Source organism: Scylla paramamosain, chromosome 37 (assembly GCF_035594125.1).
Source record: "Scylla paramamosain isolate STU-SP2022 chromosome 37, ASM3559412v1, whole genome shotgun sequence".
Taxonomy (NCBI): Eukaryota; Metazoa; Arthropoda; class Malacostraca; order Decapoda; family Portunidae; genus Scylla; species Scylla paramamosain.
In genome coordinates, this window is record NC_087187.1 from 11,230,158 (window position 1) to 11,256,607 (window position 26,450).

Genomic DNA, 26,450 nt, shown 5'->3' on the forward strand with positions numbered 1-26,450 from the left:
GTGAGATGTTCTGTGAGGTACCCAGTGACAGTGACGCTTTGTCGAGTGAGGGCCGGTGGTGCGACCCTGACATGCTGTAGTGTGGTAGTGTGCCTTGTGCCCTGTGGTACTGCTCTGTGTGGGCAATAAAGACAGGAGTAGCAGGAGGCAGTAGGCACTTGCAGAAACGATAATTACTCCCAGTGAGGTCTAAAGCACTGTTCAGGGGGTGCTGTGAACTTATCATTAAACCAGCTGTGACCTCACTGAACGTTTCCCTTTGTCTCACAACACAAGGGGGCAGTCACAGCCTGCCCTCTAAAGACAACTCTCTTCCTCCAACACAAAACTACAAGCACCTAATAACACACACACCCTTCACTCAAAATTTCAAAATTATCATGGCGAATCCTACACCAGCCTCGGAGTCCCCATCTGGGGAGGGGACCATAAATGTTCCCAGGTCAGACTGCCCTTCTGTTGACGATCCTAAGTGTCTTGATACCCCCTTCAACTTTTCTTCATTAACTTCTGCAACATTCGCGGTCTAAGATCAATCTGTAGAACACCACCTCTCCTCTTCTAAACCTCATCTTCTTTTCCTCACTGAAACTCAGGTGTCTGAGGCAACTGACAGTAGCCCCTTTTCTGTTCCCTCCTACTTTCTCTATCCTCATTTTCGATCCAAAGCTGGATGTTGCGTTTATGTGCGCAATGACTTTACCTGCTCTCGTGCCCACGCTCTTGAATCTTCCGAGTTTTCCTCCATCTGGCTACAACTACAGAGTCACTCTCAAACTAAATTTATCTGTGCTGTATACCTCTCACCTAACTCCTCTGACTATAAGAAATTCTTTTCCAAAGTGGAGCACATTCTGACCCTCTTCCCTTTTGCAGAGATCTCCATTCTTGGAGACTTCAATGTTCATCACCAGCTTTGGCTTTCCTCATCCTGGTGAACTAGCCTTCAACTTTGCTATCCTCCACGACCTAGAGCAAATGGTGCAACACCCTATTTTTATTCCTGACTGTCTTGGAGATACGCCCAACATTCTTGACCTTCTCCTGACCTCTAATCCTTCTGGTTATGTTGTCACCCTCTCTTCTCCGTTGGACTCCTCCGATCACAATCTCATATCTGTATCTTCTCCTATCGCTCCAATCCCTCCTCAGGATCCCCCTAAGCAAAGGTACCTCTGGCGTTTTGCCTCTGCTAGTTGGAGGGACCTGAGGAGGTATTTTGCTGATTTTCCTTGGAATGACTACTGCTTCCGTGTCAGAGACCCGTCTTTGTGTGCCGACCGCATAACAGAAGTGATAGTGTCTGGCATGGAGGCGTACATTCCTCACTCTTTTTCTCGACCTAAACCTTCCAAATCTTGGTTCAACACAGCTTGTTCTCGTGTTATACATGATAGAAAGGTGGTCAAAAATATCTCCAATAACTTTGCTTCTTCTTCTTTCCTTCCTTTATTTCAACCGGATGGCACCACTGCTATCACATCTATTTCTAAAGCTAAACTCTTCACTCAAACCTTTGCTAAAAACTCTACCTTGGACGATTCTGGTCTTGTTCCTCCCTCTCCTCCACCCTCTGACTACTTCATGCTACCTATTAAAATTCTTCAAAATGATGTTTTCCATGCCCTCGCTGGCCCAAACCCTCAGAAGGCTTATGGACCTGATGGGGTCCCTCCTATTGTTCTCCGAAACTGTGCCTCTGTGCTTGCACCTTGCCTAGTCAAACTCTTTCAGCTCTGTCTGTCAACATGTACCTTTCCTTCTTGCTGGAAGTTTGCCTACAATCAACCTGTCCCTAAAAAGGGTAACCGTTCTAATCCCTCAAACTACCGTCCTATTGCTTTAATTTCCTGCCTATCTAAAGTTTTTGAATCTATCCTCAACAGGAAGATTCTTAAACATATATCACTTCACAGCCATCTATCTGATCGCCAGTATGGGCGATCACCCATACTGGTGATCTTCTGGCTTTCCTTACTGAGTCTTGGTCATCCTCTTTTAGAGATTTTGGTGAAGCTTTTGCTGTTGCCTTGGACATATCAAAAGCTTTTGATAGAGTCTAGCACAAAGCTTTGATTTCCAAACTACCCTGCTACAGCTTCTATCCTTCTGTAACTTCATCTCAAGTTTCCTTTCTGACCGTTCTATTGCTGCTGTGGTAGATGGTCACTATTCTTCTCCTAAATCTATAAACAGTGATGTTCCTCAGGGTTCTGTCCTGTCACCCACTCTCTTCTTATTATTCATTAATGATCTTCTAAACCAAACTTCTTGTCCTATCCACTCCTACGCTGATGATACTATCCTGCACTTTTCCACGTCTTTTCATAGACGTCCAACCCTTCAGGAAGTAAACATTTCACGCAGGGAAGCCACAGAACGCTTGACTTCTGATCTTTCTACAATTTCTGATTGGGGCAAAGCAAACTTGGCATTGTTCAATACCTCAAAAACTAAATTCCTCCATTTTCTGATTGGGGCAAAGCAAACCTGGCATTGTTTAATACCTCAAAAACTAAATTCCTCCATCTATCATCTCGACACAACCTTCCAGACAACTATCCCCTCTTCTTCAAGGAAACTCAACTGTCCCCCTCTTCTACACTAAACATCCTCGGTCTGCCCTTTACTTATAATCTGAACTGGAAACTTCACATCTCATCTCTAGCTAAAACAGCTTCTATGAAGTTAGGTGTTCTGAGACGTCTCCGCAAGTTTTTCTCACCCCCCCTCCCCCAGCTGCTAACTCTGTACAAGGGCCCTTATCCATCCATGTATGGAGTATGCTTCACATGTCTGGAGCGGGTTCCACTCATACTGCTCTTCTAGATAGGGTGGAATCAAAAGCTTTTCGTCTCATCACCTCCTCTCCTCTAACTGACTCTTCAGCCTCTCTCTCATCGCCGCAATGTTGCATCTCTAGCTGTCTTATCCCGCTATTTTCATGCTAACTGCTCTTCTGATCTTGCTAACTGCATGACTCCACTCCTCCCGCGGCCTCGCTACACAAGACTTTCTTCTTTCTCTCACCCCTATTCTGTCCACATTTCTAATGCAAGAGTTAACCAGTATTCTCAATCATTCTTCCCTTTCTCTGGTAAACTTTGGAACTCCCTGCCTGCTTCTGTATTTCCACCTTCCTATGACTTGAATTCCTTCAAGAGGGAGGTTTCAAGACACTTATCTTTCAAATTTTGACTACCGCTTTGGACCCTTTTATGGGACTGGCATCTCAGTGGGCATTTTGTTTTTATTGGATTTTTGTTGCCCTTGGCCAGTGTGCCTCCTGCATATATATAAAAAAAAAAGTGCTAGTGAGCCTGTGTTTTGTTGCTCCTTCTCCCCTCTCAGTAGTCTTTTGAGTCCAGACAGGTGCCGCTTGTACGTGCCTCGCCCCCACTAGCCAAACGGGCCCAACCACGACAACAGTGAATTCCTGTAGTGTGACTGACTGCCTTGGACTGCTGCAGTGGTAAATGTGTACCTGAAGGCGCCTGAAGGGCGGAAAAAGGGGCGTGCACAACAATATTTAGTCTTGTAGTATCATGTACGAGTACCTCACCTGGGAGGGTCTGCACGCAGGAAAGTCCCCGCACACTCTACACATGTGTGACCAGTCTCGCCTCATGGTTGGCCGCCACCTTCCTTTCAGCTAACGTAACCTAATGCGAGTTCTTGGTGGCTCAAAACCGCATAGCTAGTTATTTTCCTAAGCTTCACCCTCAAAGGACAGCCAAGAACACGCCGATATTACTGCTAAATGTACAGTTATTTAGTTCAGTACATGCCTAGTGTCACCATCATCATCAGCATCAATCACTGACACTTGCTTGCCTGCTCGCCTTAAGGGTTAAGCCGCTTCACATACCGACAATTCTACTTGTCTGTGGTGTCTGGAGTGATAATACGGTGTTCGTTTGAGTTGTTTTCACTGTTCTTCGTTTTAAAATGATAATCATGTCTACTTGATATTATACATAACAAGATGCATTTATTTGATGTTTTTATGTCTCTTGTAAGTGATTGTGTTTTTACATTGCCTAATGACAAAGACAAATATATTATAAACTTCAAGTCAGGAATATGAGGGATGTCATACGAATGCAAACGTTTTTAGTTGATATGTTAATATGCGGGGTTAGGCTTGCTTAGGTTTGCCTCAGGAAGCAAACCTATTGAGCAGAAGCGGATGAATCCTAGTACCCTAAACAGGGCAAATAGGGTACTAGGATTTATTTTTAGGAGTGTTAAAAGCAGAAGGCCGGAAGTAATATTAAAGTTATACTTGGCGCTGGTCAGACCTCATCTAGACTACGCTGTGCAGTTCTGGTCCCCACATTACAGGAAATATAAAGGTCTATTAGAATCAGTACAGAGGAGAATGACTAAAAGGTTACAGGGGATGAGGAGTATTCCTTACGAGGCGAGATTGAAGCTGTTAAATTTACATTCTTTAGAGAGACGTAGGTTAAGAGGGGACCTGATAGAAGTCTTTAAGTGGTATAAGGGTTATAACAAGGGAGATTGTAAGATTACATTCTTTAGAGAGACGTAGGTTAAGAGGGGACCTGATAGAAGTCTTTAAGTGGTATAAGGGTTATAACAAGCGGGATGTAAGCAAAATTCTTAGGATCAGCAGCCAGGGTAGAACAAGAAGTAACGGGTTCAAGCTTGAAAAATTTAGGTTTAGGAAGGATAGGAAAAAAATTGGTTCTCAAATAGAGTGGTAGATGAGTGGAACGGACTCGGTAATCTTGTTAGTGTTAGGACATTAGAGAGCTTTAAGAGAAGATTAGACAGGTTTATGGATGGGGTAATAGATGGAAATACGTAGGTATATTTCATACAGGGACTGCCACGTGTAAGCCCGGTCGCTTCTTGCAGCTTCCCTTATTTCTCATGTTTTTAATGCACCGTAGATAGCGGTTTTGGGCCACCAAGAACGCGCCTCTATCCTAACCATAACTTAACCTAACTACTTTGTACTATATTACTGGATAGGGTCTCTTATTTATTATAGCACATTATTTCGGCTAGGTTAGGTTAGGTTGGATTAGATTAGATTAGCTGCTGAGAAGAGGTGGCGGCCACTCACGAAGTGAGATTACTCGCACATGCGCAGTGTGCTGGGACTTTTCTGCGTGCAGGCCCTCCCACCTCACCCCTGAAGAAGTTAGATTGAGCAATACAGTAGGCTACTTAATAACGAAACATTGCCGTAATTATAAACTGACAATGTCAACGTACAGTGGTCTGTTACATGTACAGGAGTCTATACCTATACGTATAACAGACAGTTGAGGCTGCCTATCCCGAGTGCGGTTTTTTGACACAATTGGCCATCGCCCGTGTGCTATCCCGTGTCACGCGTGCACAGCCAATCGGCCACACCAAGGACTGTGACCGTTGCGGGTTGCGATAAGAGACTCCCCAGCTGTTCGATTCCATGCCCGATAGAAACTGCGGCAACCAGAGCCAATGAAAATTAATTTTGTAGTGTAAAGGCAAAAATTAAAATCCCGCGAGATGAGGCCACGGACGTAAAATAAGTCACTGTGTCACTAAACTAGATAATTTACAATATATAATATATATATAGTTAGACGCTACGTGTTTGAATTCTGCAAGAAAAAAAATAATAAGCTTCATGGGATGGAGGTAGTAAAATCACCATAACAGTAGATAATTTTTCGTGTTATCATTTAGGGATAGTATGAACTACTACTAGTAATATATGCAGACATGAAATTATTTCCCTTCGTTGTGTTACGAAGCTAGACATGACAATATCAGTACTCATTCGTATAGTAAGCAACGAAACATGTCATTGAACGTTACTGGAAAACTGGCGAAAAAATATGAAAACGGACGAAAGGAAAGTGAAAGCATTGTTTTGTTGATGTGGCAGCGGGAGAAGGAAGGGCGAGCCGTGGCAGGGGAAGTTGTGTGGCATACTGCTGTGGCACGTCACAAGTCGTCAAGGAGCGTTGGAGTGGCCCTGCGTGAAGTCTGGTGTCCCACAGTCCCTGTGGGAGTAACACATGATGGTGTGTGACCAGCTGGTGTAGACTCCGGGAGGTGGTGGTGGTGGTGGTTACTGAGGTGAGCTGACACCTGTTCGTGTGTGTGTGTGTGTGTGTGTGTGTTAATATAAATCAGAGTTGTTTGCACTGACAAAAATTTAGTAAAAATTTAGTGGATTTATTTTATATACGCAATATGCTTCTAAACAAATTTGCGGAAAATCACATCCTTTTAATTTCACTATGATGTTATTTTATTCTGTTAGATTTCATTGCCATTTCTCAACAGAATATATATATATATATATATATATATATATATATATATATATATATATATATATATATATATATATATATATATATATATATATATATATATATACACTTTGCATATGCCTTGTCAGGGTAGCTTTGGGTGAACTCTTGTGTATTATCTCACAACTGCTATGCAAAGTATCAAAACTACCAACCAAACGTCTCCAAACAACCAAACCAACGTGTTTTAAAACTCAGTCAAACCTGATCTAATGAACCTCACAATTAGGAGCTTTGCTTCCTGGAACTCACTGAGCATTAAGATATTCAAAATTTGATACTATTTATAAGTCAGCTAACCTATAATAATTAATCTACCAAAATATCTATATACATGATGAAATAGATAATCTGGAGGATTCTTGAGGTTTTCATGCATTTTGAGTAATTTTAATTATAATGTTTGTTGGAAATCTTTTTATATTATTGTATTCCAGTTATAGTTGCTGCAAGCTAAGCTGATCTAGAAGCTAGGGGGTGTAGCCTCTAGCTCAGCTTAGTCTAGGGTGACTGTGGCTTGGGAACCTGTTAGAATGCAGAGTCTTCGGGTTAGGGGAAGATAGAATACAGTATATTTGTAACAAACTCTTTGTAACTGACTTAATAATCTCTTAAAATAGCTTGTAAGAATCCCTAACTATTAGATCAGCATCTTCTAACTGCCACATTACAGTGAAGATCATTTAAGAATTTTATGTAACCAAGTATTATAACCTCTCAACCCTAATTGGGTCCTTTACAAACCTGAACACCCAGTCTAAAAGTTGTGTGAGGAATAAAGGTTTATTTCAGTGATGGGTGATGAGAAAATGAGTGTGGTGTCTAAAACGGATGTGATCCTTTGAAAAATATCAGGTGAATTTGTAGTGGACAGTACTTATTGGTTCGTTGGAGCAGTGGCATCACATGAGGGGTTAAAAGTTGTGTAGATCCAGTGAAATAAGATATTGTCTTGACTTTGTTCTAGACTTAGGTTATGTTATCAAACAATCTACATAATTCCTCACAATCATTATTATTAATTTGTGGCAGAAATTTATTTTGTAAAACTTTTCTAAGAATTTGTCAGATAATGAAAAAAGTAACTTGGAGTATTCATTACTCAGGCTGGCAAACTGTTCTATGGACATAAAGTAGTGGCTCCTCATTCTGGTAACTACTCTTTTGTATAATTTTAGGCCAAGAAGTCATGTGGTACCCTCACTTCTCATCTACCTTAATGCAATGTTCCCATTGTACATGCCCTTCATGATCATATAAACTTCAATCTTATCTCTTCTGGCTTATCTATAGATCAAGGTGGGCAAATCCAATATCTTCAGTCCTTCTAGTACATAGGTAAGGCTATCAAACCAGGAAACATCTTTGTATACCTTCAAATATGCATACTTAATGCCTCCTCTACATTTGATCCTTATCCAATGTCACCTTGGCTTCTCACAGTCTCTTATATACCATATTTGATGGCTTATAAGATGCATGAACATATAAGATGCACCTTAGTTTGGGCAGGCACTGAAAAAAAAAAAAGAAGATAATTAAGTAGGTTTAAGCTCTGAATGTGAAGTGACATTTGAAGCCCTCTCATATGTATTCAGATCCTTATTAGATCCCATTATTTTACATTTAAAAAACCTTAATATTTGTAAAGACCTACCAACCTTAAACCAATCCTTGTGTGAGATGTAAACAAATATGGCATAGGCAGTGACATTGATTAGTCCAAAGGGCTAGTAAAGTTTGTTTGACACTCCCTTCACTTACAGAATCTTTTGTTAGGTAGTAAGCTATTTTCTAAAAAAGCAATGGTCTCTCATTAGCTTTTATTGAACATGTACACAGGGTAAGAATGTTAAAAGATAGGCACAATTTCAGTTGTAAGGTGTGTCTTACCTCAAGGAATAATGGCATCATACTAAAGAACACAGTGAATCTTGTGCATGTCACCAGGTTTGGTTTGTAACCTACCATTTTCTTGAACTTGCAGTTCTTGTTTTATTAATAGGTATTTGCATTGTAAAGAAGTATTCATTTATTACACACACTATTGGATTGTGGAAAGTGTATGTAAAGGTGAGGATAAAGGCTTTAAAATATATAAAAATAAAATTCCGCATCTCTGGTCTGATATTGTGAGCTCTGAGAAGGGAAAAAATTCAAGAATCAAAATCATGTGGTAGCCACACTTCCATTCATAGCATGGGAATGATATACATATCATATCATGTAGATATCATATCATATATAAGATTTTTTCTCCTTTTACGCTGTAAATAAAAAACACCAAAAAATGCAACCTGACAGTACCCCTATCTCTGACAAAGCACAACACTGGATGAAGTTATGATGGACATATATAATTACTACAGTGATTACACAAAAATTATGCAGGCATCATGTGGCTACTGTATGTCAGTTTCTTATTCATTTATTTATTTTCTTATTTATTTGTCTATTTTTTTTTTTTTTTTTTTTTTTTTTGTGTGTGTAAGAGGCCATTGGCCAAGGGCAACTAAAAATTTAATAAAAAAAAAGGCCTACTTAATGCCAGTTTCCATAGAGGTCAGAAAGAATGATAGAAAAACAGGATAAGTGTCTTGAAACCTAAGTCTTGAAAGAGTTCAAGTCATAGGAAGTGGAAATACAAAAGCAGACTGGGAGTTCCGGACAAAAGCTTTTGATTCTACCCAGTCTAAAATAGCAGTATGAGTGGAAATCCCATCATACATGTTAGGGAAAGATTAAAAAAGATAGTTAGACAACCAGCAAGAGAGAGAGAGAGAGAGAGAGAGAGAGAGAGAGAAAAAAAATTATAATTACAATACATAAATTGGTGAATGAAATGGAGGAAAGAAATAAAGACAAAATTTAGAGAGAACTGGGAATTGGATATTTAAAGGAATATGAGAAAATTTAGACAAGTGCTATGTTTTTTTTTTTTTTTTTTTAATGTAAGAGGGACACTGGACAAGGGCAACAAAAATCCAATAAAAAAAGCCCACTGAGGTGCTGGTCCCCAAATAGGGTCTGAAGTGGTAGTCAAAACTTGAAGGATAACTGTCTTGAAACCTCCCTCTTGAAGGAGTTCAAGTCATAGGAAGATAGAAATACAGAAGCAGGCAGGGAGTTCCAGATTTTACTAGAGAAAGGGATGAGTGACTGAGAATACTGGTTAACTCTTGCATTGGAGAGGTGGACGGAATAGGGGTGAGAGAAAGGAGAAAGTCTTATGCAGCAAGGCTGCAGGAGGAGGGGAGGCATGCAGTTAGCAAGATCAGAAGAGCAGTTAGCATGAAAATAGTGGTAAGAGATGCAACATTGCAGCGATGAGAAAGAGGCTGAAAACAGTTAGAGGAGAAGAGTTGATGAGATGAAAAGCTTTTGATTCCACCCTGTCTAAAAGAGCTGTTTGAGTGGAACCTCCCCAAACATGGGAAGTATACTCAATACTTGGACAGATAAGGCCCTTGTACAGAGTTAGCAGATGGTGGGGTGAGAAAAATTGGTGGAGATGTCTCAGAATGCCTAACTTCATAGAAGCTGTTTTAGCTAGAGATGAGATGTGAAGTTTCCAGTTTAGATTATAAGAAAAGGACAGACTGAGGATGTTCAGTGTGGAAGAGGGGAACAGTTGAGCGTCACTGAAAAAGAGGGGATAGTTGTCTGGAAGGTTGTGTCAAGTTGATAGATGGAGGAATTTAGTTTTTGAGGCATTGAACAATGCCAAGTTTGCTCTGCCCCAATCAAAAATTTTAGAGGGATCAGAAGTCAGGTGTTCTGTGGCTTCCCTGTGTGAACTGTTTACTTCCTGAAGGGCTGGATGTCTATGAAAAAACATGGAAAAGTGCAGGGTAGTATCATCATTGTAGGAGTGGATAGGACAAGAAATTTTGTTCAGAAGATCATTGATGAATAATAGGAAGAGAGTGAGTGACAGGATAGAACCCTGAGGAACACCACTGTTGATAAATTTAGGAGAAGAACAGTGACTGTCAACCACAGCAACAATAGAATGGTCAGAAAGGAAACTTGGAATAAAGTTACAAAGAGAAGGATAGAAGCTGTAGGAGGGTAGTTTGGAAATCCAAGCTTTTTTCCAGACTCTATCAAAAGCTTTTGATATATCCAAGGCAACAGCAAAAGCTTCACCAAAATCTCTAAAAGAGGATGATCAAAACTCAGTAAAGGAAGCCAGAAGATCACCAGTAGAGCGGCCTTGACGGAACTCATATTAGCGATCTGATAGAAGGTTGTGAAGTGATAAATGTTTAAGAATATTCCTGCTGAGGATAGATTAAAAAACTTTAGATAGGATGAAAATTAAAGCAATAGAATGATAGTTTGAGGGATTAGAACAGTTGCCCATTTTAGGAACAGGCTGAATGTAGGCAAACTTCCAGCAAGAAGGAAAGGTAGATGTTGACAGATAGAGCTGAAAGAGTTTGAGTAGGCAAGGTGCAAAAATGGAGGTGCAGTTTCAGAGAACAATAGGAGGGACCCCATCAGGTCCATAAGCCTTCTGAGGGTTTAGGCTGGTGAGTGCATGGAAAACATCATTGCAAAGAATTTTAATAGGTAGCATGAAGTTGTCAAAGTGTGGAGGAGAAGGAAGAATTACATGAAGTAGTAGTAGTAGTATTATCAGTAGTAGTAGTAGTAGTAATAGTAGTAGTAGTAGTAGTAATAGAATAGAAGAATACTACTACTATTATTACTACTACTGCTGCTGCTGCTGCTGCTGCTAATATACTCAATTCCAAATCTTGAAAAATATAAGCCCCTCCCTGTATATGGGGGCTTCTCTTCTGAAAGACAAGCTCACTTGGGTCCAGGGTTTTCTGGGGCAGGGTGTGAGTCCTCAGGTAAAGTTCTGGCTTCACTTGCCTTCACCCGTAGTACTCTATCTAGATTGTGTTTTCCTTGGGAATATAGATGATCAGATTTATTCCCTCAAGAATCTGAATTTCTCTCTCTCTCTCTCTCTCTCTCTCTCTCTCTCTCTCTCTCTCTCTCTCTCTCTCTCTCTCTCTCTCTCTCTCTCTCTCTCTCTCTCTCTCTCTCTCTCTCTCTCTCTCTCTCTCTCTCTCTCTCTCTCTCTCTCTCTCTCTCTCTCTCTCTCTCTCTCTCTCTCTCTCTCTCTCTCTCTCTCTCTCTCTCTCTCTCTCTCTCTCTCTCTCTCTCTCTCTCTCTCTCTCTCTCTCTCTCTCTCTCTCTCTCTCTCTCTCTCTCTCTCTCTATATATATATATATATATATATATATATATATATATGCAACAGTTTGACCCCATGTGGTGAGCCACTTATTTTGAAGAAACCCTGAAAGCTTCGCCTTGAGCCAAGCTGTGGGAAAAGCCTATATTTCTCAAGATTTGGAATTTGGTATGGTACTACTACTTCATGTTATTTATAGCACTTGTCTAAATTTTCTCATATTTATTTAAATATCCAGTTCCTTATTTTCTCAAAAATTTCCTTCTATTTGTTTTCTTCATCTCACTCACCAATTTATATATTGTAATCATGTTTCTCTCTCTTTCTCTCTCTCTCTCTCTCTCAGTAGTAGTAGTAGAAGTAGTGGTAGTAGAAGACTTACTACTGCTACAACAACAACAACAACAACAACAACAACAACAACAACAACAACAAGAACAACAACAACAACATCATCAACATCATCATCAACAACAACAACAACAACAACAACAACAACAACAACAACATCATCATCATCATCATCATCATCATCATCATCATCATCATCAACAACAACAACAACAACAACAACAAGAACAACAACAACAACATCATCATCAACATCATCATCAACAACAACAACAACAACAACAGCATTATTATTATTATTATTATTAAACATAACGGAGAAGGCAGAGTGGGACGAGCGCAAGCGCTATAAGTTGCCAGATGACAACCCCCACCCACCTTGACCGTAGAAGGAAGAAAGGAAAAGCAATTAGCACAATAGTAGGATGAAATCAGAGCAGGAGGAGAAAATAGGTTAAACAATTATAAAGAACGCCTCAACGAACTGAGAATTATTAAAACTCACAAAAAAATTCAACAAAAAAAATCAACAACAACAACAACAACAACAAGAACATCATCATCATCATCATCATCATCATCATCATCATCATCATCATCATCATCAACAACAACAACAACAACAACAACAACAACAACAACAACAACTCTTCCTCCTCCTCCTCCTCCTCTTCCTCTTCCTCTTCCTCTTCCTCTTCCTCTTCCTCCTCCTCCTCCTGCTGCTGCTGCTGCTGTTGCTGTTGCTGTTGCTACTGCTGCTGCTACTACTACTACTACTACTACTACTACTACTACTACTACTACTACTACTACTACTACTACTACTACTACTACTACTACTACTACTACTACTACTACTACTACTACTACTACTTCTTCTGCTGCTGCTGCTGCTGCTGCTGCTGCTGCTGCTGCTGCTGCTGCTGCTGCTGCTGCTGCTGCTGCTGCTGCTGCTGCTGCTGCTGCTGCTGCTGCTGCTGCTGCTGCTACTACTACTACTACTACTACTACTACTACTACTACTACTACTACTACTACTACTACTACTACTACTACTACTTTGCACCACTGATGGTGGTGGTGTTGGAGATAGAAATGTCATCAACAACAGCTGTGGCAACAGGTGTTACTTTGGAGAGAGAGAGAGAGAGAGAGAGAGAGAGAGAGAGAGAGAGAGAGAGAGAGAGAGAGAGAGAGAGAGAGAGAGAGATTGTCATTCTTGATTTATTGTGCCATATGACATTCCTTTGACATTACAGTGGAACCTCGGTTACTGAACGCCTCCTTTCCTGAAGAAATCGGTTTTTGAACAAAATTTTTAACTTGTAATTGCTTTAATTGCCATACCATAATTCAGTTTTTAAACAAAGTTGCATCATTTCAAATATTAAAAGATGTAGCAAAAGCTGCTGTAATTGATAGTTTCTATAAATATTTCCTTTGTTTTTTATATATTTAGAAGAGAGAGAGAGTGGGTAAGACAGTAATTTAATCTTTGAAATAAGTTGAAATGTGATTCCATCAAAGAACCTTGATGTAAACAAACAAAGTTCAGGAGTAGTCCCGAGCCTCCTGTGGCTCTCTCTATGACCCACAACGCAATCACTACTGCACAGCTGCATTTTCCCAGTAAATTTTCTCAGCAGCAAGATGTCTAAGTGATATGATTACCTTCATTTTGGCAGTGAGTAGGTTGCTCCTCTCTTTGTCACTCTATAAGGCTTCACTCACTTGGTCAGTGACAAAGAGAATGCCTACACAGTCTAAACAATAACTTCTGATGAGTTCTTTGTCACTAAGTTCATTCAATACATCTTTTCTGGATAAATAATTTCTAAGCTGGAGATGTTGTAGAGTGACCATCTTAACAGCGGGAGCGTTGTTCATTACCCGCCAAGACATAGTGGACTGGTGTCTGGGAATGGATAAATCTATTTTACATTGATTCCTATAGGAAAAATAATTTCAGTTTCCAAACATTTCGGATTTCAAACAACATTCAGGAACAAATTAAGTTTGAAAACCGAGGTTCCACTGTATATTGCTATGCCCTGTTTTGGTGCATCACATCATGGAAACAAAATGGGGAAATTATTTGAAGTGATTTGAAGGTGGGATGATTTGTTGATTAGAAGCACACTTAGGGTAAACATGTGAGTCCGACAGGCTACCAAATATACCAAGAGTCAAGCAGATTTTGTTTGTCCCTGATCCTTGATAGTTGTTATTACAATGGGGAATGCATGACAGTGGCATTGGAGAAACTGGGGAGTGAAGGATGGGGATGGGAAGTGGGGTGTACATGAGTGATGGAAAACAAATGGGGAAAAACAAAAGAAATTAATCCAAGATCTACTTCACACATTCGAATCCTACCCTCCATGGCGGTATATCCTTCATAATAATCACTTTATAAAAGAAAAGTGAGTAAATAAATAAAAGGAAATGAAATGTGAATAAAAAAGTAAATAGACCAGACATAAATTAGAGCTAATTCTTGTTATAATTTATTGACTGACTTGAGGTAATTGGTTGTTTCTGCCCTTTATAGATTTTTCTTTTATCAGAGAATTCTGTTTGCATCATCTTGAAAATTATATGAAGTGAGACATATTTTCCTGTAAAGGAATGAAGGAAAAGGAAAGGAAAATAGAGGGAGTGAAGATATATGACGTAAAATGATAGTTATTTGCAGCATTTTGTAATAGAAGTTGCCAGACTCACTTTCCTCCTTGCCTCTCCTTCCACCCCCCCTCCCTCTGTTTATTCTACCCTGTTTTTTCCTGCCACCTCATCTGTGAGCATCTCCTCACCTGTATCTGCTGAACACCTGTGAGCAAGAACCTTCACTAGCATATTTCTCCCTCACTCTCTCTCCAGCTATCTCAGACCTAACATGTCAGGTGAAGGAACCCCAGCCAACCTAAGTCTGGTAAGAAGTGAAGGTCTTGGTTATAGATTCACTCTGTGCTAGTATAAGGAAAATATATGCTAATTTTTTGTCTTGTGGCTATCGACTATCCTGCATAACTGAAATTGAAAGCTTTACATGCTATAGTGCTATAATGGTAGGTAAACTTTGTCATGATATTGAAATTGTATTTATTTATTTGGGTACTATTTTTCAATTTACAAACTTGAACTAGTTAGAGGAAGTAGTTATCAATGAATAGACCCAGGAAGGAAATAGAAGAGCAATAAAATAAAAGGAGTGGGAGAAAGTTTATTTAAGAAGGCTTTACAGGATTTTCATGGAGAGAAGGAGGAAGGAGACTTAAGAAGACTTTACAGAAAGTTCATGGAAAGAAGGAAAGACACTGAAAAGCTATGACTGCTTGCTCATCATGAAATAATTATAAACTAATTAGCATGGAATTTTATCAGACTGTAAAATCTAAGGTATTAAGATAAAAGAAATAAGTATAAGTAAAAGAGTTGGTCTTAAAAATCATGTTAGAAGTAATACTAATATATATTTCAAATGTAATTTCAACAGTTGCATTGCTTCTCTTTGCAGACTGTAGATTACTTCATAGTGCCTCAGATTGGTAAGGTTGTCATCATGGAGGCCCTTATCTATGGATCCTTCACAGTCCTTGCCTTGGTGGCTTTGGTGTTCCATGTGTTTGCCATGAAAACAAAAAGCCAGATCTCCTCAGCAAATAATCCACACTTCAAGAGATTTCAGCATTCATTCTTCTTGGTGTACTTCATGGCACTGTTCTCAGACTGGCTGCAAGGACCATACGTGTACAAGCTCTATCAACACTATGGTTATGCTAGCAACCAGATTGCTCTATTATATGTGGTTGGTTTTGCTAGTAGTGTAGTATTTGGGACAACCACAGGGCCCCTGGCAGATCGGTTTGGTAGAAAGAAAATGGCCTTGACATTTTGTGTGATGTATTCATTTTGTTGTCTCACAAAGCTTAGTTCACAGTTCTTTTGGCTGTTTTTGGGCCGTGTATTTGGTGGCATCTCAACCTCCATGTTGTTCTCTACCTTTGAGTCATGGTATGTGTATGAGCACACAGAAACACATGATTTTCCCAGTGAGTGGCTAACTGTGACATTTTCCAAAGCTACTTTTTGGAATGGTGTGCTTGCCATCAATGCTGGGGTGTTTTCCAATATATTTGCTGAGTCTTTGGGATATGGCCCAGTATCTCCATTCATGCTATCAATTCCATTTTTGGTGATGGCTGGCTTGATCATTTTGAAGACCTGGAAGGAAAACTATGGGAACCAGAGTCTCAACCTACGGCGCTCATGCATGGATGGCCTGAGGTCCATCCTGTTCAATGAAACTATTCTCTACCTGGGCATTGTTCAATCCCTGTTTGAGGCCAATATGTACATTTTTGTGTTTCAGTGGACCCCTGTGTTGGGTGGAGCTAACCCTCCCCTGGGCATGGTATTTGCCAGCTTTATGGTGTGTATCATGATAGGCTCTTCCCTCTACTCTATTATGCTAGCCAAAAAGTTCACTTCAGAACAGTTGTTGGTGTTTGCTGTGATGTTGGCCACCATTGCCATGACCATCTGCATTTACTCTACTGGTGGAGGTTATCTGTACCTCTCTTTCTTAGCCTTCCTTATCCTAGAAGTTGGTGTGGGCATGTACTTTCCTGCCATTGGGTACCTACGGTCCCAGGTCATTCCTGAGGAGCTCCGTGCAGGCATCATGAACTGGTTTCGTGTGCCAACCAATATCATCACCTGTGCCAGTCTGCTACTGGTTCACAATAATACTATAATCAGTTCCACTCAGGCCATGTTCACTGTCTGCACAGTTATGTTGCTTGTGGCAATCATCATCAGTCTAAGGTTTGTACGGCTTTTCAGCTCCAATAAGACCCCACTGCCTCAGAGTGAAGATCAGGTGCCCTTAACCAAGGCAGAGTTGTAAATGCCATGTATGTAGTTTGTATGGTAGCTTTTGTCCTGTACAGTCTGAATCATTAAGTAGAATTTATATCATTGTACATTGTCATTATTTGGCATTTTTTGTTAGTTTATAATTTTGTTTTTGCATTTTCCTGTTACAAGGTGTACACTGTAGTAAACTTCAGTGCAGTGTCCTTTGAGCACTTGGCACATTTTCATTAGATGAAAACTGACATTATCTCACATTAGTAATATGACATCAATACATATGCAAAGAATGTGTGCACAAGTAAGTATCACGTCAGATGTTGTGAATTCAGATTGTGTTAGGATTACTTATAATAAATTATTTATTCTCTGTAAATGGTATGTAGAAGTTGAGAGCTATATTTTCATTTATGATTTATAATGTTTGTGATGCAAGATTTAATATAATTTTAGATTACATTCTCTCTCTCTCTCTCTCTCTCTCTCTCTCTCTCTCTCTCTCTCTCTCTCTCTCTCTCTCTCTCTCTCTCTCTCTCTCTCTCTCTCTCTCTCTCTCTCTCTCTCTCTCTCTCTCTCTCTCTCTCTCTCTCATTATCATGCAATTATTTTGAAAGGCTTCAAGCATGCTTGCTTGTTAACCTTATTGGAGCTCACCATGCTGCATGGTCTCAATTGAAACAGCCTCATTGCACACACATAGATCACTGAGGTCCTTCTGGACCACTTCCATTCCAAGTTTTATATATATATATATATATATATATATATATATATATATATATATATATATATATATATATATATATATATATATATATATATATATATATATATACATACTCGTATATACATACATACATACATACATACATACATACAATCAGAGAGAAAGAGAGGGAGAAATATGCAGGTATTTACAAATATACTCACATACACACACACACACGCACACATACACCTAACCTAACAAAAATAGTGGACTTAAACAAGAAGTACTGTGAAAAAATCAAGAAACTCAAGGAAGAGAATGATGAGTTAAAGAAAGCTTTACAAGAGAAAGAGAGATTAAGATTGGGTAAGTAAAAGAGTTAGTGACAGAGGAAGTCAAAAGTTGGAAAGAAGAGAGGGAACAACAACAAAAGGTGGATATGTAGGAGATAATAAGGCAACAGCAACAGGAACACAATAAGGACATGGAAAAGCAAGTGATTAAAATAAAGGAAACAAGTAATCTTGTGAGACACAGTACAGAGAAAGATGTGTGTGATAGTATTTGGGGTCAAGGAGAAGAACCCACCCATGAAAATAGCTAGAGAGAAAGAAGAGGCAAAAAGGGCTAAGGAAATTATAGCAGAAGTGGCGAGGGAAGGAGAAGAGATATTTGAACAAATTGAAGAGGTTTACAGAATTGGAAAGTACAAAAAAAGTAGAACAAGACCAATGAAAATAAGATTTATGTCACAAACAACAGCTGAACATGTCTTACAAAGAACAGGAAAATTGGCAAAAGTAGAAGGAATGAGGGGAATATGGATAAAAAAAACATGAATGAAGATGAGAGAAGTAAACTGAAAGAGTAGAGGTCTAGTCAAAAAATGAGGAGAAACCACAGCAAGTGAGGAGATTCATTTGGAAAGTTGTGAACATGAAATTGAGGTAATGGTGGCACAAAGGTGCCACGGAAGATCACCAAGCAGAAGCTTAATTATGTATACAAATATAGATGATTTGGTATCGAGCCTATTGGAACTTAAAGACTACGTAAAGAACAATAAACCAGATGTGGTCTGTTTAATGGAAACCAAATTAAAAAAGAAGGAAATAAAGATGAGATTTGCAAAGGAAGGATATAATCGTACATGGAGGAGAGACACAAAAGGAAAGGGAGGAGGAGGAGTGATGATATTGGTAAGAGGATATTGTTGTTGAGGAAGTGGAATATGGTGATGAAATGGCAGAAATTTTGAGTGTTGTGATTAAGATCAAAGGAAGTGAAAAAAGAAAAGTTATTGTGATGTACATACCACTGAAAACTAATGCATGGGAGACCAATAGACACAAAATTATGCAACTAGAAACAAGAAATAGCATAGGAAATGACAAGGAAAAGTAACAAAGTGTCCTTAGTAGGCAACTTCAACACTAAAAGAATTAACTGGGTGGAGATGGAGGTGAAAGAAAATGGTGAGTCATGAAACGAAGAACTTTTGTATACCATGATGGTGAATACAATGAGACAGTGGGATGAACCTACAAGATGCAGAGGAGAAAAACCATCACAGTTGGACTTAGTGTTTATGAAAACCCCAGAAAGTAGACCAACTGATCATGTGACAATAGAAATAGTACTACAGGAGAAAATAGTGTTGCACAGGAATAAACAATTTAGAAATGGGAGACAGAACTATCCTAATGCAAACTTTGCAGAGCTTAATAAATTTTATGGAAAAATTAGGGGAAAGAGCTTTTTGAAGGTAAAGTAGTGCAAAAAAAATATGATATATTTTTGAGCAAGTATAGAGAGGGGGTGCAACAGTTTATACCAGTTATAAAGTGAAAATTGGAAAGCATGAATACTATAATGCTAGGTGTATAGAAGCAAAAAAAAAAAAAAAAATGGACAGAGCATAGGGGAAAATGATGAGAAAACTTAACAGAAATACTAGGGAAGAATACAGAAAGTCAAGGAATGAATATGGTATAATGATAAGAGAAGAAGAAAGAAATTTTAAAAGTGACATAGTATGGAAATGCAAGGAAGAGCCCAAGCTCTTCTACAGATACATAAATGGAAAAATGAAACATAGGGAAGGCATAAATAAGTTAAAAAGAGAAGGAAGAATTTATGAAACTACTGGGGAGATGCATGAACTAATGAATGAGAGTTTTCAGTCTGTGTTTACAAAGGAAACTGATTTTATGGCACTGAAAGTGGTATCACAGAATGAGGGAATACAGAAGATACAAATAAAGAAAATGCTGGAAGAACTGGATGTTAGAAAAGCTTTGAGACCAGATCATATAAATGGATGGATATTAAAAGAATGCAGAAAACAAATGGAGGAACCCTTATGGGATATAATCAACAGCTTGTTGAAAGAAGGAAAATTACCAAGGGAATGGAAAAGAGCAAACATAGTCCCAATATACAAAGGAGGAAATAAAATGGACCCATTAAATTACAGGCCAGTGTCACTAACAAGTATTGTAAGTAAGCTTTGTGAAACACTAATTAAAGATAGGTGGGTGGAATATTTAGAAGATAAAAAGATAATTACAGAAAAACAATTTGGATTCAGGAAAGGGAGACCCTGTGTCACAAATCTACTGAGCTTTTATATGAGAGTAATAGATGGAGTGCAAGAGAGGGACAAATGAGTTAATGTGGTATACCTGGATCTCAAAAAAAGCATTTGATAAAGTTCCCCACAAAAGTCTTATGTGGAAGTTAGAGAATGAAGGAGGACTAAAGGGAGCAACACTGAGGTGGATGGATGATCTACGAGGGAGAGAAATGAGAACAATAATAAGTGACTCTAATACAAGTTGGCGTGAAGTGACAATTGGGTACTGCAAGGATCAGTGTTAGCACCTGTTATGTTTCAAATATATGTAAATGATATGACAGAGGATCTAAATAGTTTTATAAATCTTTTTGCTGATGATGCAAAACTAATAAAAATAATAAAGGATGAAGATGACTGCAAGGTGTTACAAAAGGATATTGACAAGATACATGCATGGAGCCAAAGATGGAAACTAGAATTTAACACCAGAAAATGCCACGTGTTGGAAATAGGAAAAAGTAAAAAGAGACCTTCATGGAATAACAAAATGAGAAGAGGAATAATAATGAAAAATAAAGAAGAAAAAGATTTGGAAGTAATGATTCAGGACACACTATCACCTGAAAGACACATAAATGGTAAATTTGCATACAGGTTGTTAACAAACATTAATGTGACATTTAGCTATTTAGATAAAGAAATTATGAAAAAAATTATAACAAGCATGATACGTCTTAAATTGGAATACGCAGCAGTAGCTTGAGCTTCACATAGAAAAAAAAAAGATATGCGGAAACTGGAAAGAATACAGAGGATAATGATGAAGATTGAAAGACTTATCTATGAAGAAAGACTTGAAGAGATGGGTTTACCAACACTACAAGAGAGAGAAGAAAGAGGAGACCCGATAACAATGTACAAATTAGTAAACAATGTAGAAAGAACAGACAGAAATGACTTGGTACCACAGATGGAGGAGGGAGAGAGATGGACAAGGGAGGCATGGGAAGAAAATAAAGAAGAGTGGATGTTCAAGTGATATCAAGAAATACAGCTTCCTGTATAGAATTATTGAGATCTAGAATGATTTCAAGGAAGTTGGTTGCGGCAAACAGTGTACACATGTTTAAAGAGAAACTGGATAAATATGATTATGGAGACAGGACAAAATGAGCTTTGGCTTGTGCCCTGTTCAATACAACTAGGTAAATACACACACACACACACACACACACACACACACACACACACACACACACACACACACACACACACACACACACACACACACATATACACACACACACACACACACACACACACACACACACACACACACACACACACACACACACACACACACACACACACACACACACACACACACACACACATACACACACACACAGTGGAACCTCGGTTTTCGAATTTAATTCATTCCTGAATGCTGTTCAGAATCTGAAATGTTCAAAAGCAAACTATTTTCTCCTTAGGAATCAATGTAAAAAGATTAATCTGTTCCCAGACACCCATCCACCATGTCTTAGTGGGTAATGAATGACACTCTCACTGCTAAGATGGCTGCTCCAGAATATCTCCAGCTTAGAATTTAGAATTTTTTCTTTTTATCCAGAAAGAATATATATATATATATATATATATATATATATATATATATATATATATATATATATATATATATATATATATATATATATATATATATATACACACAGTGGAACCTCAGTTTTCGAATTTCATTCATTCTTGAATGCCGTTCAGAATCTGAAATGTTTGAAAACAAACTATTTTCCCCTTAGGAATCAATGTAAAAAAGATTAATCCAGAATATCTCCAGCTTAGAATTTAGAATTTTTCTTTTTATCCGGAAAGGATATGTTGAATGAACTTAGTGACAAAGAACTCATCAAAAGATATTGTTTAGACCATGCAGGTATTCTCTTTGTGAGCGAAGTCTTACAGAGTGGCACAGAGAGGAGCAACCCACTTACTGCCAAAATGAAGGTGATCATAACACTTAGACATCTTGTTGCTTGGAAAAGCTACTGGAAAAATACAGTTGTGCGGTAGTGATGGCATTGTGGGTCTTAGAGGGAGCCACAGGAGGCTTGGGATTACTCATTAGTGCCAAACCTTGTTTGTTTACATTGAAGTTATTTAGCGGGATCACTTTTAACTTATTTCAAAGATTGAAATACTGTCTTACCCTGTCTCTCCTCCAAACATATAAAAATGAAGGAAATATTCATAGAAACTATAAATTAGTAATAAATGGCAGCTTTTTTGCCCTGTCTTTTAATATTTGAAATCAAGTAACTTTGTTCTAAAACCAAATTATAGTACAGCAACCAAAGCAATAATAAATTCAAAATTTTGTTCGAAAACCGATTTGCTCAAAAAGAGAGGTGTTCGGTAACTGAGGTTCCAATATATATATATATATATATATATATATATATATATATATATATATATATATATATATATATATATATATATATATATATATATATATATATATATATACACACACACACATATATGTATACATATATATATATATATATATATGTATTGGAACCTCAGTTACCGAACACCTCCCTTTTTGAACAAATCGGTTTTCGAACAAAATTTTGAATTTATTATTGCTATGGTTGCCGTTTTAGGACAAAGTTGCTTGATTTATATATTAATCTTTGAAGTAAAGTAAATGTGATCCCATTGAAAAGCCTTCATGTAAATAAACAGTTTTTGGCGCTCAGGGGTAATCCTGAGCCACCTATGGCTCTCTCGATGAGCCCCATTGCTGTCACTACTGCACAACTGCATTTTTCCATTAGCTTTTCCCGGCAGCAAGATGTCTAAGTGTTGGTCCTCTCTGTGTCCCTCTGTAAGGCTTCCCTCACTAGATCAGTGACAAAGAGAATGCCTGCACGGTCTAAACAGTATCTTCTGATGAGTTCTGTCACAAAGTTCATTCAATACATCCTTTCTAAATAAATAATTTGTGAGCTGGAGATGTGAAGCAGCAATTTTGGCTGTGGGCGTGTCTTTCATAAGTTGCTAAGACAGGTAGACTGGTGTCTGGGAATGAATGAATCTATTTTACATTGATTCCTTGGGGGGAAAATTGTTTGGGTTTTTTAACATTTCAGATTTCGAACGGCATTCAGGAACAAATTAAGTTTGAAAATTGAGGTTCGGCTCTATATATATATATATATATATATATATATATATATATATATATATATATATATATATATATATATATATATATATATATATATATATATATATATATATATATAGTGAATGCAATATATAGACATGGTTGTGTAAGAAAATACAGGATGCTATAGTATACCTAATTTTTTCTTGAATGTCATGATGGAGGAAGATTAACAATGTTAGAGAAAGTGAAGTACTGCAGTAGTACTTCATCCTCTGTTTTCTGCATAACTAACTCATCTGTTTGTCTTATCTTCTGTTGATGTGATTAGGTATGTGATTGTAAGATTAATTATGTAATACATATTTTAAAAGTGATTTTGAATTAATTAAATTTGTTAAATTAAAACTTTTTTGCTTTATATTTTATTGTAGATTTTTATTGATAAACCATAATTGATATTAATAACACCTAATTGATTAATCAAATTAATAAGATAAATTGAGGCACTGCAGAAAAATATTCAAAATGGCTCCTGAATGAGATCTGTAATCCTTGTTTGCTGAATCTAGACATAAACATTTATCTTTACTCTTGAAAAATTTTGGGGTAATCAATTGTCAATACTTAGGAAATGCTTATAATCATTTGTTTTTTCAGAAGGGGATTTCATATTTGTGTGAATTATTTAGTGTGAATTTGCTGAAAAATTTATCAATGCTGTAAAATATTTGTACTATATGGTATTTCCTTTCAAGTAATGGTGTATCCATGGTACAGTCATAAAAACAAGTTATTGAAGATATGTAATTCAGTTTATGTGAGTTAGTAAGGGTAAAGTGGTATGCCAGCTGTGTCAACAGAAAGGTTCATTCTATCTTGAGAACACCTGTGGATTAGTTGTTTTTTGTCACAGTTGATAACAGATATATTCAAATACTTGAATATGTGTTACTCTTGTTAGCTTGCATATTAAGGGAAGAATTTTCAGCTCTGTTCTAAGTAATTTATAATGTGTTTACTAATTAGTAAACTAATTGAAGTACTCAGTTTGGCTTCTTAGTCAAACAATAATCTTTTATTCCTATTTTGAACTAGTGTATTGGGGAACAGGGAGACAGTTACTCTATTGCAATAAACCTATGCACAGGGCTTTTTTTCCTTTCATTCTTTTTGAGTTAAGAGAGATTAGAATTGGGAGTGTAGTTCGGTCACTTACTTAAATGAATATTTTTACATTGTATCATCACAGCACAATTCAAAAGTAGTAAATTTATTATGCCGGTTCATAAGTTTGAATTTTTTAAAATAAAACCCTATGTATATAGGAATGGAAAAATGCAACTAAACATGACTACGTAATTCTATTGTAGGGTTTCTTATTTGAAGAGGATAAGTTTGTTTTCACATGTCATGCTATATCAATGTGTCCTCAAGGTATATTTTTGTTGACCTTTGAAAAATTTATTTTTTATGGAAAATTAGACTGGTGTTATAAATATTTGAATTGAGTTGATTTAATCAAAGCAAAAGCCTAGTTCTTGAGTGACAAAATATAAATATTCAAACCTATGTTCATGCCGATGCACACACATGGACATTAAACTTGTACTGCTTATTATATGATTTGTTTTCATGGTCTCAGTGAGAAGAGTTGTTTTTATATCTTGATTTTGTAAACACTTAATTTGTGAATACTTCAAAATTCTTGGTGATTATTTGATTTTATAGTGTATAGTTTTAAAACTAAACTGCATAATTTATGGCAAATTTATTATGCCAGTTCATGTTTGAAATTTTTTAAATAAAACCCTATGCCATACCAGACCACTGCTTAATCTTTCCTTAGATAAGTATGTTGTTCATGAAAAGAAACATAAAAAAAATAGAAATATATAAGCACAACCATTTTAGAATTTTTGTAATGCTCCCTGTGGAGATTTCATAGAAACAGAAACTGATCTAAAGATGAGGTAAATTATTTGCGATGAGAGGCCTCTGCTGAGCCCAGGGATTGCATCTCGGACGGAAGAACAGAAGGCATCACTTTAGACCCTGGAACCATAATTATTGTCTAATCCCAGGGTCATATATGGGCTCTTTGTACTCCCAGTCAGTACATGGCCTCCTTCTTCCATTTGAATTAGTTTTTTGATAATTCAGACTTTTTCCTATTAGGCTGAGCTAATCAGAGAGAACATGGAGGGGGTATCTCTGCCCAGACACATATTATACCATATTCATACTATCACACCATATACTACACAACTTTATAGGGATCCCACCAGCCAGCCACCAATGTAATGCCACCTCTTGGGCACTTCATAGAAACACTGAAATTGATCTAAAAGCAAGATAACTCTGTGGCCATGAGAGGCCTTAGCCAGGCTGTGGGGGTCAAATCCCTCACCAGAACAATAGATAATGCTGTATACACCAGGACCATGATGATTGCTTGGTCCCTAGGTCATCTTTTTGGTCTTTCTACTCCCAGTCATTACACTTATGCTTGAAAGAAAATTAAGATTATGATTTTCCGATACATATAGTGATGAATTTCATACCTTGTAAATGAAAAAAAATAATTTCACCTTGCTTATCATTGTTCATTAACAGTTCCATCATTATCTCATTGTTTAAAAAGGCAGGTTTCATATCTACAGTAGTTGGGATTTGTCACCTGTGATAACAGCATAATATGCAACGTCTCTATATTTTCTAGTTTATTGGTAATTCTTCAGTACTTTATATGTATATCACATGACCTCTTTATAGGTTGCCAGATTACTTTCCACATGAAACATTTTGTTGTCTTAGATGATAGAGGATTGTGCACTAGTAAGTAATTAGCACTTTTCACCCATATTGACATTCACATCCATGACAAACTTCATGTGACAGTTGTTGGCAACTAGTACTTTTAACATTGTTTTGATATTGAATTGTCAGGAAATTTTGTGCTATACATGTATTGACTTATTAAAATGTTACTATAGTCTAGTATAGTCTAGTTTCCTTTTCAAAACATTTAATATTCTGATCACAACTACCTTCCCATTATCCCTCTTTATTCCAGATTGCAAGCATTAGCAGACATCTAGTTTTGCTTAGTATCAGACTACCCTTAGGTTGTACTTAAAGGTCACATGGAAATTCATAAAACAGATGGGATGTAGATGAAACCTTTAGA

General features: G+C 37.6%; 1 protein-coding gene across 2 annotated transcripts; it reads left to right on the forward strand.

The window, feature by feature from the left end:
• Window positions 1–5,735: 5,735 nt before the first annotated feature.
• Window positions 5,736–20,592, forward strand: LOC135091501 (molybdate-anion transporter-like). 2 transcript variants are annotated; one of them, XM_063989194.1, is made up of 3 exons: window positions 5,736–6,102; window positions 14,786–14,837; window positions 15,423–20,592. In XM_063989194.1, the coding sequence occupies exons 2-3, from the start codon at window positions 14,802–14,804 to the stop codon at window positions 16,812–16,814; spliced, it is 1,428 nt and encodes a 475-aa protein (XP_063845264.1). In that variant the 5' UTR covers window positions 5,736–6,102; window positions 14,786–14,801; the 3' UTR covers window positions 16,815–20,592. The 2 variants fall into 2 exon arrangements, with proteins under 2 accessions (XP_063845264.1, XP_063845265.1); XM_063989195.1 differs by lacking the exon at window positions 14,786–14,837 and having other exon boundaries at window positions 5,738–6,102.
• The last annotated feature ends 5,858 nt before the right edge of the window (window positions 20,593–26,450 follow it).